A 13,350-nucleotide genomic window follows, 5' to 3' on the forward strand; every position below is an offset into this window, starting at 1 on the left:
CAGCAGGAACAGCTCAATAAAGCAGCTTTGGCTGTTGAGAGAGAGAAATTACTTAAAGAAATCAATAACGCACAGGAAGAACTCTTGAAGATAAATATGGAAAATGAGTCTTTGCAGGCTTCCAAAGCAAGCTTGCAGGCACTCACAGAGGAACTCCAGTTCAGACAAGATATTTTGATGGCTGAGTTTAAGAAGAATCTGGAAGAAAAAGTTCACCTGGAGGATCATATCAAGAAGCTTGTAACTGAAAACCTTGCATTGGCTGAAGATAAAGATAAAATTATTCAGAAGCTTCAGAACGCCTATGAGGAGCTAGTGAAAGATCAGAAAAGGTTGGTGCAGGAGATGGAAAATCTCACAACTGAGAAAAAGTCAGCTTTGGAGAAACAGGTCTTGATAACATGTGCATAGCCTTAAAGGTCGAAAGAGACCATCTCCTCCAAAACAGCAAAGATCTGCAGTTTGAGAAGGACATGCTGCTTCAAGATCAGGAAAAGCTGAATGCCAGCCTGTAGACTGCCCTCCAGGTCAAACGTCTTCTCAGCACGGAAGCCAGTGGGCTCCGCTAGCAGCTACAGGAGGCCAGCAAAGCTCTGAGGGAGGCCGAGCTGGAGACTCTGCAACTTCAGGCCACAAACACAAGCCTCACCAAGCTGCTGGAAGAAATTAGGACCGGTTGGGAGATCACAGACTCCGAGTGCATCCAGCTTCTGCATGGAAAAGAAACCTTGGCCTCGTCTGAGAGAAGGCTCTTGGCCAAAAAAGAAGAACTTCTAAATGAAAATAGGCTCATCACTGAAAACCTCAACAAATGCTTGGAAGAGGCTGCCCACATCGAGATGAACCTGAACGAGATCACTTACCTAACTTCTGAGAAGGAGATGGTTTGTCAGAAAATCACTAAGCTCAAAAAGCAGCAGGATCGTCTCTTGAAAGAAAAATCTGTACTGGAAATGCAAAATACAGATTTACTTGCAGAAAGAGAGAATTCCATCAAAGCCATAGAAGACCTTAAAAAGAAATATGATCAAGAGTCTGCAAAGAGAAGAATCATTGTGCACGAGAAGATGAAACTGCTCGGTAATCTTGATGCTCTGAAGAAAGAGCTTCAAGAGAGAAAAAAGGAAAATCAAGAACTCGCAGCCACCAAGTGTGATCTCGCTTTGTTGCTGAAAGAGGCTCGAAATGCCAAAAAGACTCTAGAAAAAGAACATGCTAACGTAGTGCAAGCAAGGGAGTGTTTGAACGCTGAACTCAAGGCTTGCTGTTCCGAAAAGAACAACTTGCTGAAGGATGGGTTGAACCTGCAAGAAGAGTGTCAGAAGTTAAATGAGAAGATCCACATGATGCAGCAGTCCCTAATCCTGGAGAAAGAAGCCAGGACCCAGGACAAAGAGTCATCCTTGTATGAAAACAACAGACTCCACGGGAGAGTGGCGCTCCTGGAGCAGGAGGTGGAGGCTCTGAGAGTGCGCACCAAGGAGCTCCAGTCCAAGAACTCTGTGCTAATCCAAGACAAGACCAACTCAGAGCAGAAAGTGGCGGAGATTGTTAAGGAGAAGGAACTCTTGAGTGCAGAGACGGCTCAACTGGCCACCAACATAGAGACTCTGAAGAGCGATTTTGCTGCCTTATCCAAATCCAAGCTGGACCTGCAGGAGCTGCACAGCTATCTCACCAAGAGGCTGGATGGCCTGCGGCTGAACCACGAGGTGACCCTGGCCAAGCGGGCCAGGGTGATGCAAGAACCTCCTGGCTGAGAAAAGAGAGATGATGCTGAAAAAGGACGAGCTTCTGAAGGAGAAGGAGAAGCTGGCCGAAAGCCACTTCATGCTTCAGAAAGAGATCAGCCAGTTGGCCGAAACCAACAGCCATATCTCAGTCAACCTCCTAGAATCTCAAAATGAAAGCCGTATTTTGAGGAAGGACAAGAATAAGCTCGCTCTTAAAATTAGAGAGCTCGAGACTCTGCAGTCCTTTATGGTAAACTGGGAGGTTCAAGTGTTGAGCACCTGGCCTAACCCTGTGCACTAACCCTGCAGTGGCTGAGGGATTTGTCTTCATTTCTGCAGAAGGAAACCCACCCCATTTAATCACTGGCTTAGATATCTCAAGCTCTTTGTCACCACCTGAAAGGGCAGCTCTTCACTAAACGTCTAATTGCAGTTGTCCCTCTGCATTAGAAGAAATTGCAAACTGAATAAAAAGGATAGATTTTTTTTAAAGTAGGGAGAATTTTTTGTGAAAAAAAGGCAGCTGCGGTTCTTAAAGGCTTAAGAACAATAGTAAAACGGGCACATGTTAAAACAAAGTATCTTCTGTGTGACTTTTAATTCTTTCATTGTGTCTATTCTTTCCGAATTGGAAGATTCCAGGGAAGCCTCCACAGTTGGTAACAGGGAAGGTATAAAGGCAGAATTCCCATAAACTTTATTAGACCACATGAAATTGTAAGCAAGTGCCTAAAAAGATTTTAATTCACTTAGGTGATTTTTTTCAGTATCTTATCAGCTAAGGATTTGTTTCCATATGCATGTTATCTTTTTTATTCACAGCCATGCTTATGTTCACTACCTACAGCTTCTCATCAACTTTGTCATTCAGTGCTTCTCATTAAACACTTGAGCCTTACACTGTAATTGCCCAAATAATTTTTATTTTTATTTGAGAAATTCCCAACCTAAATTCCAAGTGATCTCAAAAGCCCCAAATTTGAGATAGCAAGAATAGTATTTTAAATTTTTAACAATAAATACGATGAAGAGAAAATTCGGCCACACAAGGATGTTACTCTTTATTATTGCTAAGCATTTCTCTCCAACATAAGTCAGAATAGTGAGCCCTGTTGTTAGTGGAACTTGGAACTTAGAAAATGTAGGTTTAGAGGGGTCTGAAAATACACAAATTGCATATTACAGTTGGCCTGTTGAAAAAATGGCACAAAAAGGGTCTATAACTTTGTTCTGCTTCGGAGTAAAGACCTTTGATGTCTTGGTCTGTCTGCTTGGGCATGGGATCAGTGACTGGCTCACCGTCTCTGTGTGATTCCCTTCACCACACAGGCGCTGAGCCCTGTGGCCTGAGTGTTAGTCACCTCCCCGGGTTGGTGAGGGGTGCCCTCATTTCTCATAGTGCTTTCTCGTATTTAGGCTGCTCAAACAGCAGAAGATGCCATGCAGATAATGGAACAGATGACCAAAGAGAAGACGGAAACTCTGGCCTCTTTGGAGGATTCCAAGCAAACAAATGAAAAACTGCAGAACGAAGTAATCAGATTTAAATGGCTTTTTGTACAAAGGACAGCTTATCGGCTTCATGGAGTGTTTGATCACTAACTCAGGATTGTTTATTTTTTGAAGTGTGGCCTTACACAGGTTTGATCTATGTTAGTGGAGTCGAACGTACACCCGGATGATAATATTAAATAAAGTGTATTACTTCATTACTTATTTAGTAGGATCAACCTTTAAAAAAGGAGGGGAAAACCCTAACAGCGTGGCTTTCTGTGATAATTGTTCAGTGATAGAACTAATGAGAGGAGGTACCGATAACATTCTCTAGCTTTTGTATTTTTTTTGTCTTAAATCACATATGCTTTTTTCCTCAACTGTCTCCCAACTTTGAGCCACTGAATTCCATCCCACAGCCCTGAGTTTGACATAGGCCTTTTTTTTGGCCTAATTCAGTACTGGTTCCCTTTTGTCTCGTTTTGAATCAGTCACTTCTGGGTCTTGGATAGATTTGCGGCCTCAAGATAATTTTGATTCTGTCCAGAAGTAGCATTTCCTATTCTTGCACCTTCCTTTGATTCCCAGTCCCCCCACCCCCAGCTCATACCAACCCTTTCTTTCTTTGGAAAGCTGTTACATAAATCTCAAGCAGATTGCTTTGCCGAAATAGTTATGTGAAGTTCTGTAGAACTTGAAATGCTTTTTAAAGCGATAGTCAGGTAAGAGGTTAAGAAATTAAAGCCAGGGAAAATCCGGATAGCCGCACTGAATAGCTACTATAAAGATCAGACCTTCTCACGATGGAAGGTCAATGATTGAAATCCATAAAGACATGAACATTTTGACATAATTGTAGGGTAAATAAAACTTGGCATAGAAAAGGGTATGCTTATAAAATTGATGACTGATAAGAACCTGCTGTATAAAAAAATTTTTTTAAATTTTTTTTAAATTTAAAAAAGAGTACGTTTAGGAATTGACAGTCCTAACAGAAGAGGACTTAAGCTGAAAATATAAAAGCATCAACAATAATAAATGATAACCAAAATTAGAAGCTAAAGTAAATGAGAAGATTTTAGGGAATGTCTCTAACCTTTGAAGATAGATTCAGGGAGAATTGTGTGCTTCTAAACCATACCCCTTGTTACAGCCAGAATACAGACTGGAGGAATCAGTTTTTGGACCCACTGAACATTCCATGAATCTGGAATGTTAGGGAGCATTAAAAAGGAGATGGTGGTGTTAAAACTAGCAAGACACTTTCTACGGCTCCTGACTGGTAGCAGGTGACAGGACAGAAGTACCTTTGGATGTAGGAGATAACTATACAAGTCCTAGAAAGCCAGCAAGGTGCCAGAAGCACACCCTGTGTAATGGATTGCCCGTGATGAGATCCCCATCCTTGGGGGATGCACACCTCGAACTCCAGCCACCTGCCAGAGCCTGTGGTTGGACATCCCCGCTCATTCTAGTAATGTGTCTGGCTTTCCCACCAGGGGGCAGGACCTAGGCTGGCTGTGTCCCCCATGGGCTGGTGATAGGGCTGAATGTGTGTGAGTGCTTTTCAGTCTCACTACATGGCCTTTTCCTTTTCAGATTGAAGTTGAGATGAATAACTAAATCTTTTCCCATCTACAAATATCCCAATAATTTTTATAATGAGGACCATAGAAGTTTGGTACTGACATTGAAATATATCTTATCCTAAATGACTAGTCTTTGGGGAAGAAAGGGGTTTATTTTCATTACAGAGAATTAATCCTTGCTGATGGCATACCTTTGCAATTTCTTTTTGTTTTTTTTTTTTTTTAAGATGGATTATACATGAATAGCAAGTTCAATGATAAATTTTGAGAATTGTATACAGGGTGAAAGAAAACTTTTGCTTTAATTTATGTAGCAATTTAGTTTGACATTTTGGCCAGGTGTGCAGGACGTGTCCGACTAACATAAGGGGGAGGTTGCAGTTTATAATAGGCTTGATCATTTATAATCTCTTCACCCGGGTGATCTTTTTGTTTGTTTGTTTGTTTTGCAAATGACTAATTTCACCTTTCTAATGCACCTTTTCATGAATGATTTGTCTGTCCGGTCATGTGTTTGGAAAATGAAATAATTTCATCAAGCTTTTTTCTCTTGGTGTTTAAGTTGGATACACTTAAAGAAAACAACTTGAAAAATATGGAAGAGCTGAACAAATCAAAGGAACTTCTGACTGTAGAGAACCAAAAAATGGAAGAATTCAAGAAAGAAATGTAAGTTTACCTCCTTTGAGAGAAATCATGGCTCTTATTTAAAATTGCAAAAGGGAAAACAATGCTAATTATTTTTAGAATACTTGACAAGTACGTAGTCAAAAGTAGTAGTCTCCCTCCTGCCCCCCAAACGCTGTTGCAAACCCGAGAAGTCACCCCTGTAACGTTACACTGTGAAGTCAGAACTATAGCTAAGTTGCAGGATCAAAATGAAATGTGTGCTGGCTGATGAGTTAGGACAGCTGGAATTCAAATGTGACTTGGTAAAAGCCTTATGAAAATCCAAGGGGAATCAGAGCTTTTTAAAGTAGTATGCTTACATGGTAGCTAATCTGAACATTAGGAAACATCAGACCCTTTATTAATCAATCCCTCAAAACTCTTTCTATAGGGAAAAAAAAAGCATGCACTTTTGAGATTATCAGTAGTCTTGATTTTAAGAGTAATCTAATCTTCTGGCGTGGAAATTAAAAGAGCAGAATTTTGGGAGCCTCTTTCCAATCAAGGTTTACCCATCAGTCTGCTGCCTAGATTTCAGGCAGACAGGCTGCCCATGTTTCCTTTGTCAATACCACCTTTCGAGTTTGGTTCTTACAATCATTGCAGGTGGTTATTTATCTGGCATTGTAAGTGACCGTTACAGAGTAGATTTCATTTTGCTTATCTGTTCTGAGAACTACACTGTATCAGCCATGTGAACCTAAAATTTAAAGCCAACAATCTGGTGAACATTTGAGTATGTCCTTTGTTCTAGGTACAGTTAAGCTAGGAAGGATACAAAGGTGAATTGTATGTGGACCCTGCCCTCCGAGGGTTTGTATTATTTATTTCCAGTTTTGATCAAACGAATAGATGAGATTCAAACACAAACAAAAGCACCAGTTCCAAACTGCTGTTCTCAAGTCACCATCCTCAATACTATGTGTTGATCAAGCTCGGATTAAATCAGTATACTATGTCTAGTTCTTCTGAGAGTTCTTAAAATCCTCCTAGAAATGATCTCATCTGAGTTGCTCATCTGAGGGGATGGACAGCTCATGACGGTGATGATGGCTCCTTTTGTCAGTCTTAGTTTTAGTGATGTTTCTCTAGGTGGTGTTTAAACAGCTCCCAACAGTTCCTTTTGCACCGATGTATACATGCACAGTTGTGGTGATTGGCCACCAGGAGAGGCTTGAATCTCCTGGTCTGCCACAGGCAAAGAGCACAAATAGAAACGGTCACTGTAATAGGAAAAACAAATTCAAATCAGTTCAGAGAGGGTGGGTTCAGCTACAGTTCAGGGTCCCCCCCCACAATGACACAGTAGCTCTGCTCACCTGAGTGTCTGGAGCCCATCGTCTACCTCACAAAGGCAGCTGGTGAGGGAGGATCTGAGCGTAGGGAGAAGATACCCTCACCACGCCCCCTCTGCCATCACCCCCCTCTGAGCTCTCTGGGCTGTGCTGGATAGTGGAGGGGTGGGGCCAGAGGGGACCCAGCCGCGGGTGGAATTCCTGTTTCCTGCAGAGCTATCTGGGAGTCTCCTGTAAGGGTCGTCACACTGGTCTAGCGTTAAGTGTCACCCTCCTCAGTCTCTCTGTCATGTCCCCCACCCCCGCTCAGTGTGCGGTAGTCTCACCTCTGCCAAGAGGGAAACTCCTTCTGCGTGCCCTTTGAACGACCCCATTGAATAAGGAAAGCTCAGCCTTGTGCCCGCGGCCGCAAGGGAGCCGGAGCAAAAAGCCTGTGGGCTGCGCTGCCGTCCACCTTGCCTGCGCCTTCCTCCCCGGGCCCAGTTCCCGGGTCTCTGATCCCTGAGGGAGGAGTTCGGGCCAGGGGGAGCCAGACCACAGGGCAGACAGGGCCTGCGCTGGTTCTGATTGTCCTGGCCCAGCAGGGCTGCGAGAATTGTGCCTTGTGCCAGTAACTTGGCCGGTCAAGGCCCGGACTCTTAGCAGGACGGAGGGGCAGTGGGAGACACAGCAGTGACATACGTGGGAAGCTGCTGGAGGGAGGTGTGAGGAGTGGGTTGAAAGCGCCCCCCACCCCCAGTGACTCATTGTTCCCTGCCTAAGACTTGGCCGCATTTCAGGGACCAGCTGATATAAATGTACTGTGTCATGAGAACAGTGCTTCTTGAAAAGAAAAAGCAGTCATTTTACTGTTCCTTAGTCTGTTCCCCAGTGCTCCGAGCTAGGGAAGGAGCAGCTGTTTGTTTTTCGAGGTTTAGCACATACCTGGGATCTTCATGGCCTCTGGAGCTTTTCAGGTGTTTCTCTTCACCTGCCAGGACACCTATGCAGACCCAGGAGTTCTAAGGGGAACCACTTCCTACAGAAACTTGCCCTCAGCCCTGGAATCCCAGTATTTGCAGCTAAATGTTCCTTTTCCTCTGTGTCACTTACTCAGCTGGTTTTAGGAAAACTTGATTTTGGTGAGCCAGCTCCTATTTTTAGTTGGAGAGAGAGAATAAAATGGTTTCTCTCTGGTGTGTAATTTTTGACTCTCAGGGAAAACGATATAAGCCATCTAATTTTTGCCTTTAATTACTCACCGGGCACAGTAATAAATCTAGAATATATTTAGCATGGTAATTAATAGGTTTATGATAGATTCCTAAGTAGAATGTCTGCAAGTCAATATTAGCAATGTTTGCCTCTCAGTTTTAAAACTGTGACGGTCTCCTTTTCTGTTGCAGGATATCTATCTTATAATGTAGAAAGAAAAGCATCTTTAAAATTTGGGAGAATTATATTTGTAGGTATTTTTAGGATTATTCCTTAGAGTATGTCCAGAAGTTGGGCTGTTAGAGCCTCCCTCTTCTATGAAATGTACATATCCCCTCTGGCCTAAAGAAAAATTGAAAGAGGTGTTTCTATATTCAAATCACGACTGAGGTCTGTCTGCCAGTCTTAACTCCAGTTTTCTTGGTTCTACAACTTACTTGATTTGGGGCAAATCTTTTCACTTACCTGAGCTTCAATTTTGTCATCTTTAAAATATAAATAATAACATTAACTTCCTTGGGCTTTGAGGATTAAATGTACATGAAATCGTTTTGCAGGTTTTAAAACATTGAACAAATATGATTTTTATAAATCTTAGGGCATCTTGATATTTCTTTGACTCCTTGTTTTAATTTTCTTTACTGTGGGCTCTTAACAGAAACCAAGGATTTAAAAAATTTTAAAGCATGAAAATCTTTAAAAGACAACAGGATCTTGAACTTATCACTGACAGGCCACACAAATGCTGAAACCAAATAGCCCCTAATGAAGGTGGTGACCACTTGGGAATAAAAGGTTTGGCTTATGATGATTTCATCATAAGTAAAACCTTCTGATTTGTCAAGAGCTGATGGATGTTGGCCAGAAGATGAACTTTAGCTGTAGTGCGCGTGTGTTTTGATCCATAATTAAAATCAGGCCTCCCAGCTTTTGAATGACTAATTACCTGAGGCTAAAATTCCTTCTCAGTTTTTCTTCACTTGCTAAATAAACATCTCTGTAAAATGCCAAATTTAATGTGTAAGAGGATTTTTGTGTAGACATCTTCCCCTATATCTTCATGAGGTCAGCCCCATAGGTATGTTATAGGTACGTGGAGAATTAAGAATCAAGAAAACTGAAGATGCCAAGCACTGCCACCCATTAGACAACTGAAGTTAAAAATAGATGTGTTCATGCATCAGCAGATGGATTCATACCCAGATGACTTGATTCAGAATTCAACCACGTATGATAGCTCCCTAAATGGAATGTAGCCAGCACAGACTTAAAATTCATAATTGCATCAGAACCTTCTATGGTATAAAACTAAAATCCAACAATCAAATAAACTATTTTCAATGTCCACGTGTAAAGGATAATTTGGGATGTATATTTGCAATTAAGCTTAATAATTGGGAAGATGTTTAATAAATACATTTACCCTGTTCACATTTTATATGCTGATATCCATGGTGTAATATGGTTAGCAAGCTGTATTTTTATTTGCTTCTTTTAATTTCAGGTTAGCAGTATGGAAAGGATACAATCAAAACAAAACACTTGTTATGTAATTAGAAAACTGCATTTCCTTTGGGCATTTCTCCTCTAATTGTCCTGAAAATATACCCAGATTCCCGCCAGCACTTGATTCTGACAGATACTGGCAAATGGAACCATCAGATATGCATTTCTGCCAGGAAAAAAAAAAAAAAAAAGATTACAGATTTGTACAGTTAGAAGAGTGCCGTGGCAGCAAAGTAAATCACTTTATCAACATGATAGATTTAAGTATAATTTTCTAATGGAAGTGAGGGGAATACTGACCATTTCATCTGTCAATTATTTTAGAGTGACACTGCTTTTTTATATGGGGAGTATTTAGAAGTGGGGTAAGTGTGGGTGATGAGAGAGTGGATGCAGTGTTTATCAGGTTTGAAAAAAAAAATGGAATACATGCGAGCAGCAGTCCTCCTCCTGAGAGGTGAAAGCCATTTGGCCCCTCCTGCACGCAGAGAATGCTGCCTTCTGTTGTTATAGAGCCTATCAGGCACGTGACCCAGATATATTTTCCTTGGTGCTATGAAGCTGGTCGTCTCCCACAGTTTCCTTGCCTGTCTTGTTTCTATGGTAACCCTGCACTCACTGTCCTTGCAGAGAAACCCTAAAGCAGGCAGCAGCTCAGAAGTCCCAGCAGCTTTCAGCCCTGCAAGAAGAGAACGTGAAACTTGCCGAGGAGCTGGGGAGAAGCAGGGACGAGGTCACAAGTCATCAAAAGGTCAGTGGGCGTTGGGTGGGGGCATTCCCAGCTCGGCCACGCTGATGTCTGCTGCCGTGGGCAGGGCGCTCGGAGGCTCCTCAGAGAACGTGCTCCATGTGGTGGGGTGGTGCAAATGGGATTTCAAGTCACCTGTGTTCTATGTCTCCTGGTTTTCAAGCGTGCTGCTGTAGGACTTGGGTAGGAGTGAGTTGACAGGTCCTTTAAAAACAAAACCAAAAAAAGCGCTGGGAACTTGCAGGCAAGTAGAAAATAAGATCTTTATCAGATGATCTTATGGCAAATGATTTAAATGGATAGGGACAGTATCTCTTCCCTACTGCTTGGGTTTCAAAATTTTTTTTTCTCGAAGGTTTTTTTTTTTCTTTCATCAAAATTGATTTTAAGAAAAAGGTTCCAAGAATACAGATTTGGTGTGAGGGTTGGCAGCTGTTTTTAAATAGGACTCTGCTTTTCTTTAAATTAAAAAAAATGTTTAAACATCTCCTAATGGAATTGTGTCTACATGTGCACTTGTGTGCATTGGTGTACGGAACATGTATTACACCTGGAATGAACGATAAGCTAACCACAACCCACTTGTTTCCGTATTTAAATTACAAAGGCTTCTGACAAGTTTATTAAACACTGAAGCAAAACTGATTTTAAAGAATGCTGTATTCTGCTTTTTATTCTTGAATCAAAACGCTAGACTGTTAGTCACGTCTGACCTCAGCAGAAGTTCCAAAAATGACATTTTTAAGAGAATTTTACTGTGTGGTCATTATTTCTTGCTTTGCGTGTCAAGGGGGAAAAAATTTTTTTTTCCCCAAGCATACTTTGCAAATATTAATTCTCATTTGGATGGAGTAGATTGAGTGTCCATTGATGTGGTGCCATTTGTAGTGAAAGCGCTCTTCAGAGAGTTGATTTCATACTTGAAAGTCGTCGTTAGAGCTTTCCACAGCTGCCTTACTTCACTGGAGAAATGGCCCATGTCTCCAGACTCCAGGCCAACAATGATGCTCTTGGTGATAGTAGCTCACATTCAGTGGCTCTTATTTTACTGTGTGACAGGCACAAATACATGATAGCTGTCCTCTCAATCTTCACAGTAGTTCCGTGAGATGGTACTGCCATTACCCCCACTTGTAAAAGAGGAAACGGAAGCCCAAAGAAGGTAGTAATGTGCTCAACCTCGTTCAGCCAATAGCATCGGGAGACGTGTGTCATTTTCTGATTTGGGTCAGGAAAAGGATCAAAGGGGGTTGACGTAAATAGGGTTGCTGCACTCTGCTTTGGTCACTGTGTGAGAAAGCGGGGTTCATGGAAAACAGAAGCCCTTTGACCAGATGAGGTTCTTTTTTTCCTGGCACAAACCAGAGCGTCTGAAACCCTGTGGGTGCCTCTGACATCAGGGTGTCTGTAAGGACTTGCAAGGGAAGGATCTCGGCCAAGTGCTGAGTCTGTTCGTCTCCTTTTATCTCATCTCACTGAACGTCTTTGACGGAGAGCGTGGAATCCGCCAATGGGAAGAACACACAGAGGTCAGCCTCTTGTCTTACGTTTTGACCTTAACCGGACTGTTGATTACATTTCTTGTTTCTGTCACTCAGAACCGGAAAGGCTAAGCAGGAAGCATCACAATTCCTTGGGCAGAGGTTTTCAGGGTTCCTCTCCATCCTCCAGCCCTTTCTCTTTTGCCTTGGTATTTGAATTACCTTCTTTTTGAAAAGGTCTTGGGACTAAACATTTGAAGCTCAGTGACTTTGAAGAATGTTAGAAAACAGCACCTGCAAGAAACAACCAGGGCCGTGACTTCCCTTAAAAGCAGGGGTTGTTTGGCCCTTTGTAGGGCCCTGTGTTTACTCTGGAGAGAGAAGCAAGCGGCTGTGAACTAAACCATGATAGGCTGCGACACTAGAGATTGTGAACAGTGACGGCGGACACCAAGGAAGACTGCAGATACTGCTTCCCTTGACGTGTACACGTTTCAAAAGAGTGGAGAGAATCCCCCCATTTAGAATAACTTAGAAGCAGCCTTAGGCTAAAGAAGACTGATTAATTCATGGGCTCTTGTTCCTCTTACTACATAATCTCCAGGAGTCTAGAGTGCTGCTTACTTATGTAAAATCGTGAATTTCCACTTTGTTACTTGCTGCAGTTGAGCCGAACTATTGATCAACTTTGTTCAGAAATATACTACAGAGTTTGGCAGAAACCCTATTTAAAAAAAAAAAAAAAAAAAGAATTTTAATTGTAGTACTATAGACATAGTCAGTGTTTCATTTCTGAAGTGAAGACAGTGGAGGACTGTGGTCCAATGGGTGAGACTCCGCACTCCCAATGCAGGGGGCCCGGGTTTGATCCCTGGTTGGAGAACTAGATCCCGCATGCCGCAGCTGAGACTTGGCGCAGCCAAAATAAGTAAGTAAATAAATAAATATTTTTAAAAATCATAAAGTGAAGACAGTAGAGACTAGATTGACATGGGACAGACCCGGGACCCGAGTTCCATCCCGGTCCTTTTGCTCAGCAGCACCACATTCGCTGACCGTGTACTGAGCGGGTTGCTCTGCCGTTGTTTCACAGAATCATCACCACATACCTGAGACAGTAAGGTTATCTTGTAGGACAAAAGGGAGCTGAGGCTGAAAACTGAAGTTCACCAAGGACACACAGCTAGGCAGCGGAGGAGCTGATATCAGAACTCGTGTCTGACTAACTCGTAAGCCTGTTTGCCTGCTCCTGTCCCTTACTGAGAATAAAACTTATTTCTATGTACTTCGTAATTATTGTTAAAATTAAAAGAAAAAAACCCTCTGAGCTAGGAATGGGGTAGGTGGGGTCAAACAGTAATATAAAAATATACTTTCAGTTCTACTGTTACTTTTTTTCTGCCTCAAATATTTATTTTGCTTAGAAAACCCACGAGATGCCAGAATCTGTCCTGCATCTTTTTTTTTTTGGCCTCTCCACGTGGCATGTGGGATCCTAGTTCCCCGACCAGGGATCGAACCCACGCCCCCTGCAGTGGAAGCGTAGTCTTAACCACTAGAGCGCAAGGGACATCCTATCCTGCATCTTAAGACTCTCACTGGGAATATGGGCTAAGGATTTTGATTTCCTTGAGAAGCCAT

At 42.3% G+C, this 13,350-nt stretch overlaps 1 protein-coding gene across 4 annotated transcripts in view; it reads left to right on the forward strand.

The window, feature by feature from the left end:
• Positions 1 to 13,350, forward strand: part of CLIP1 (CAP-Gly domain containing linker protein 1) — a 94,059-nt gene that overhangs the window by 53,996 nt on the left and 26,713 nt on the right. For all 4 annotated transcript variants that reach the window (XM_007448694.1, XM_007448693.1, XM_007448695.1 and 1 more), the window contains 3 exons: positions 3,150 to 3,266; positions 5,379 to 5,485; positions 10,111 to 10,231. In XM_007448694.1, coding sequence (XP_007448756.1) covers positions 3,150 to 3,266; positions 5,379 to 5,485; positions 10,111 to 10,231 — 345 coding nt within the window. The remainder of the gene's footprint in view (positions 1 to 3,149; positions 3,267 to 5,378; positions 5,486 to 10,110; positions 10,232 to 13,350) is intronic.

This window comes from Lipotes vexillifer, unplaced genomic scaffold, assembly GCF_000442215.2.
Source record: "Lipotes vexillifer unplaced genomic scaffold, Lipotes_vexillifer_v1.1 scaffold21, whole genome shotgun sequence".
Classification (NCBI taxonomy): domain Eukaryota; kingdom Metazoa; phylum Chordata; class Mammalia; order Artiodactyla; family Lipotidae; genus Lipotes; species Lipotes vexillifer.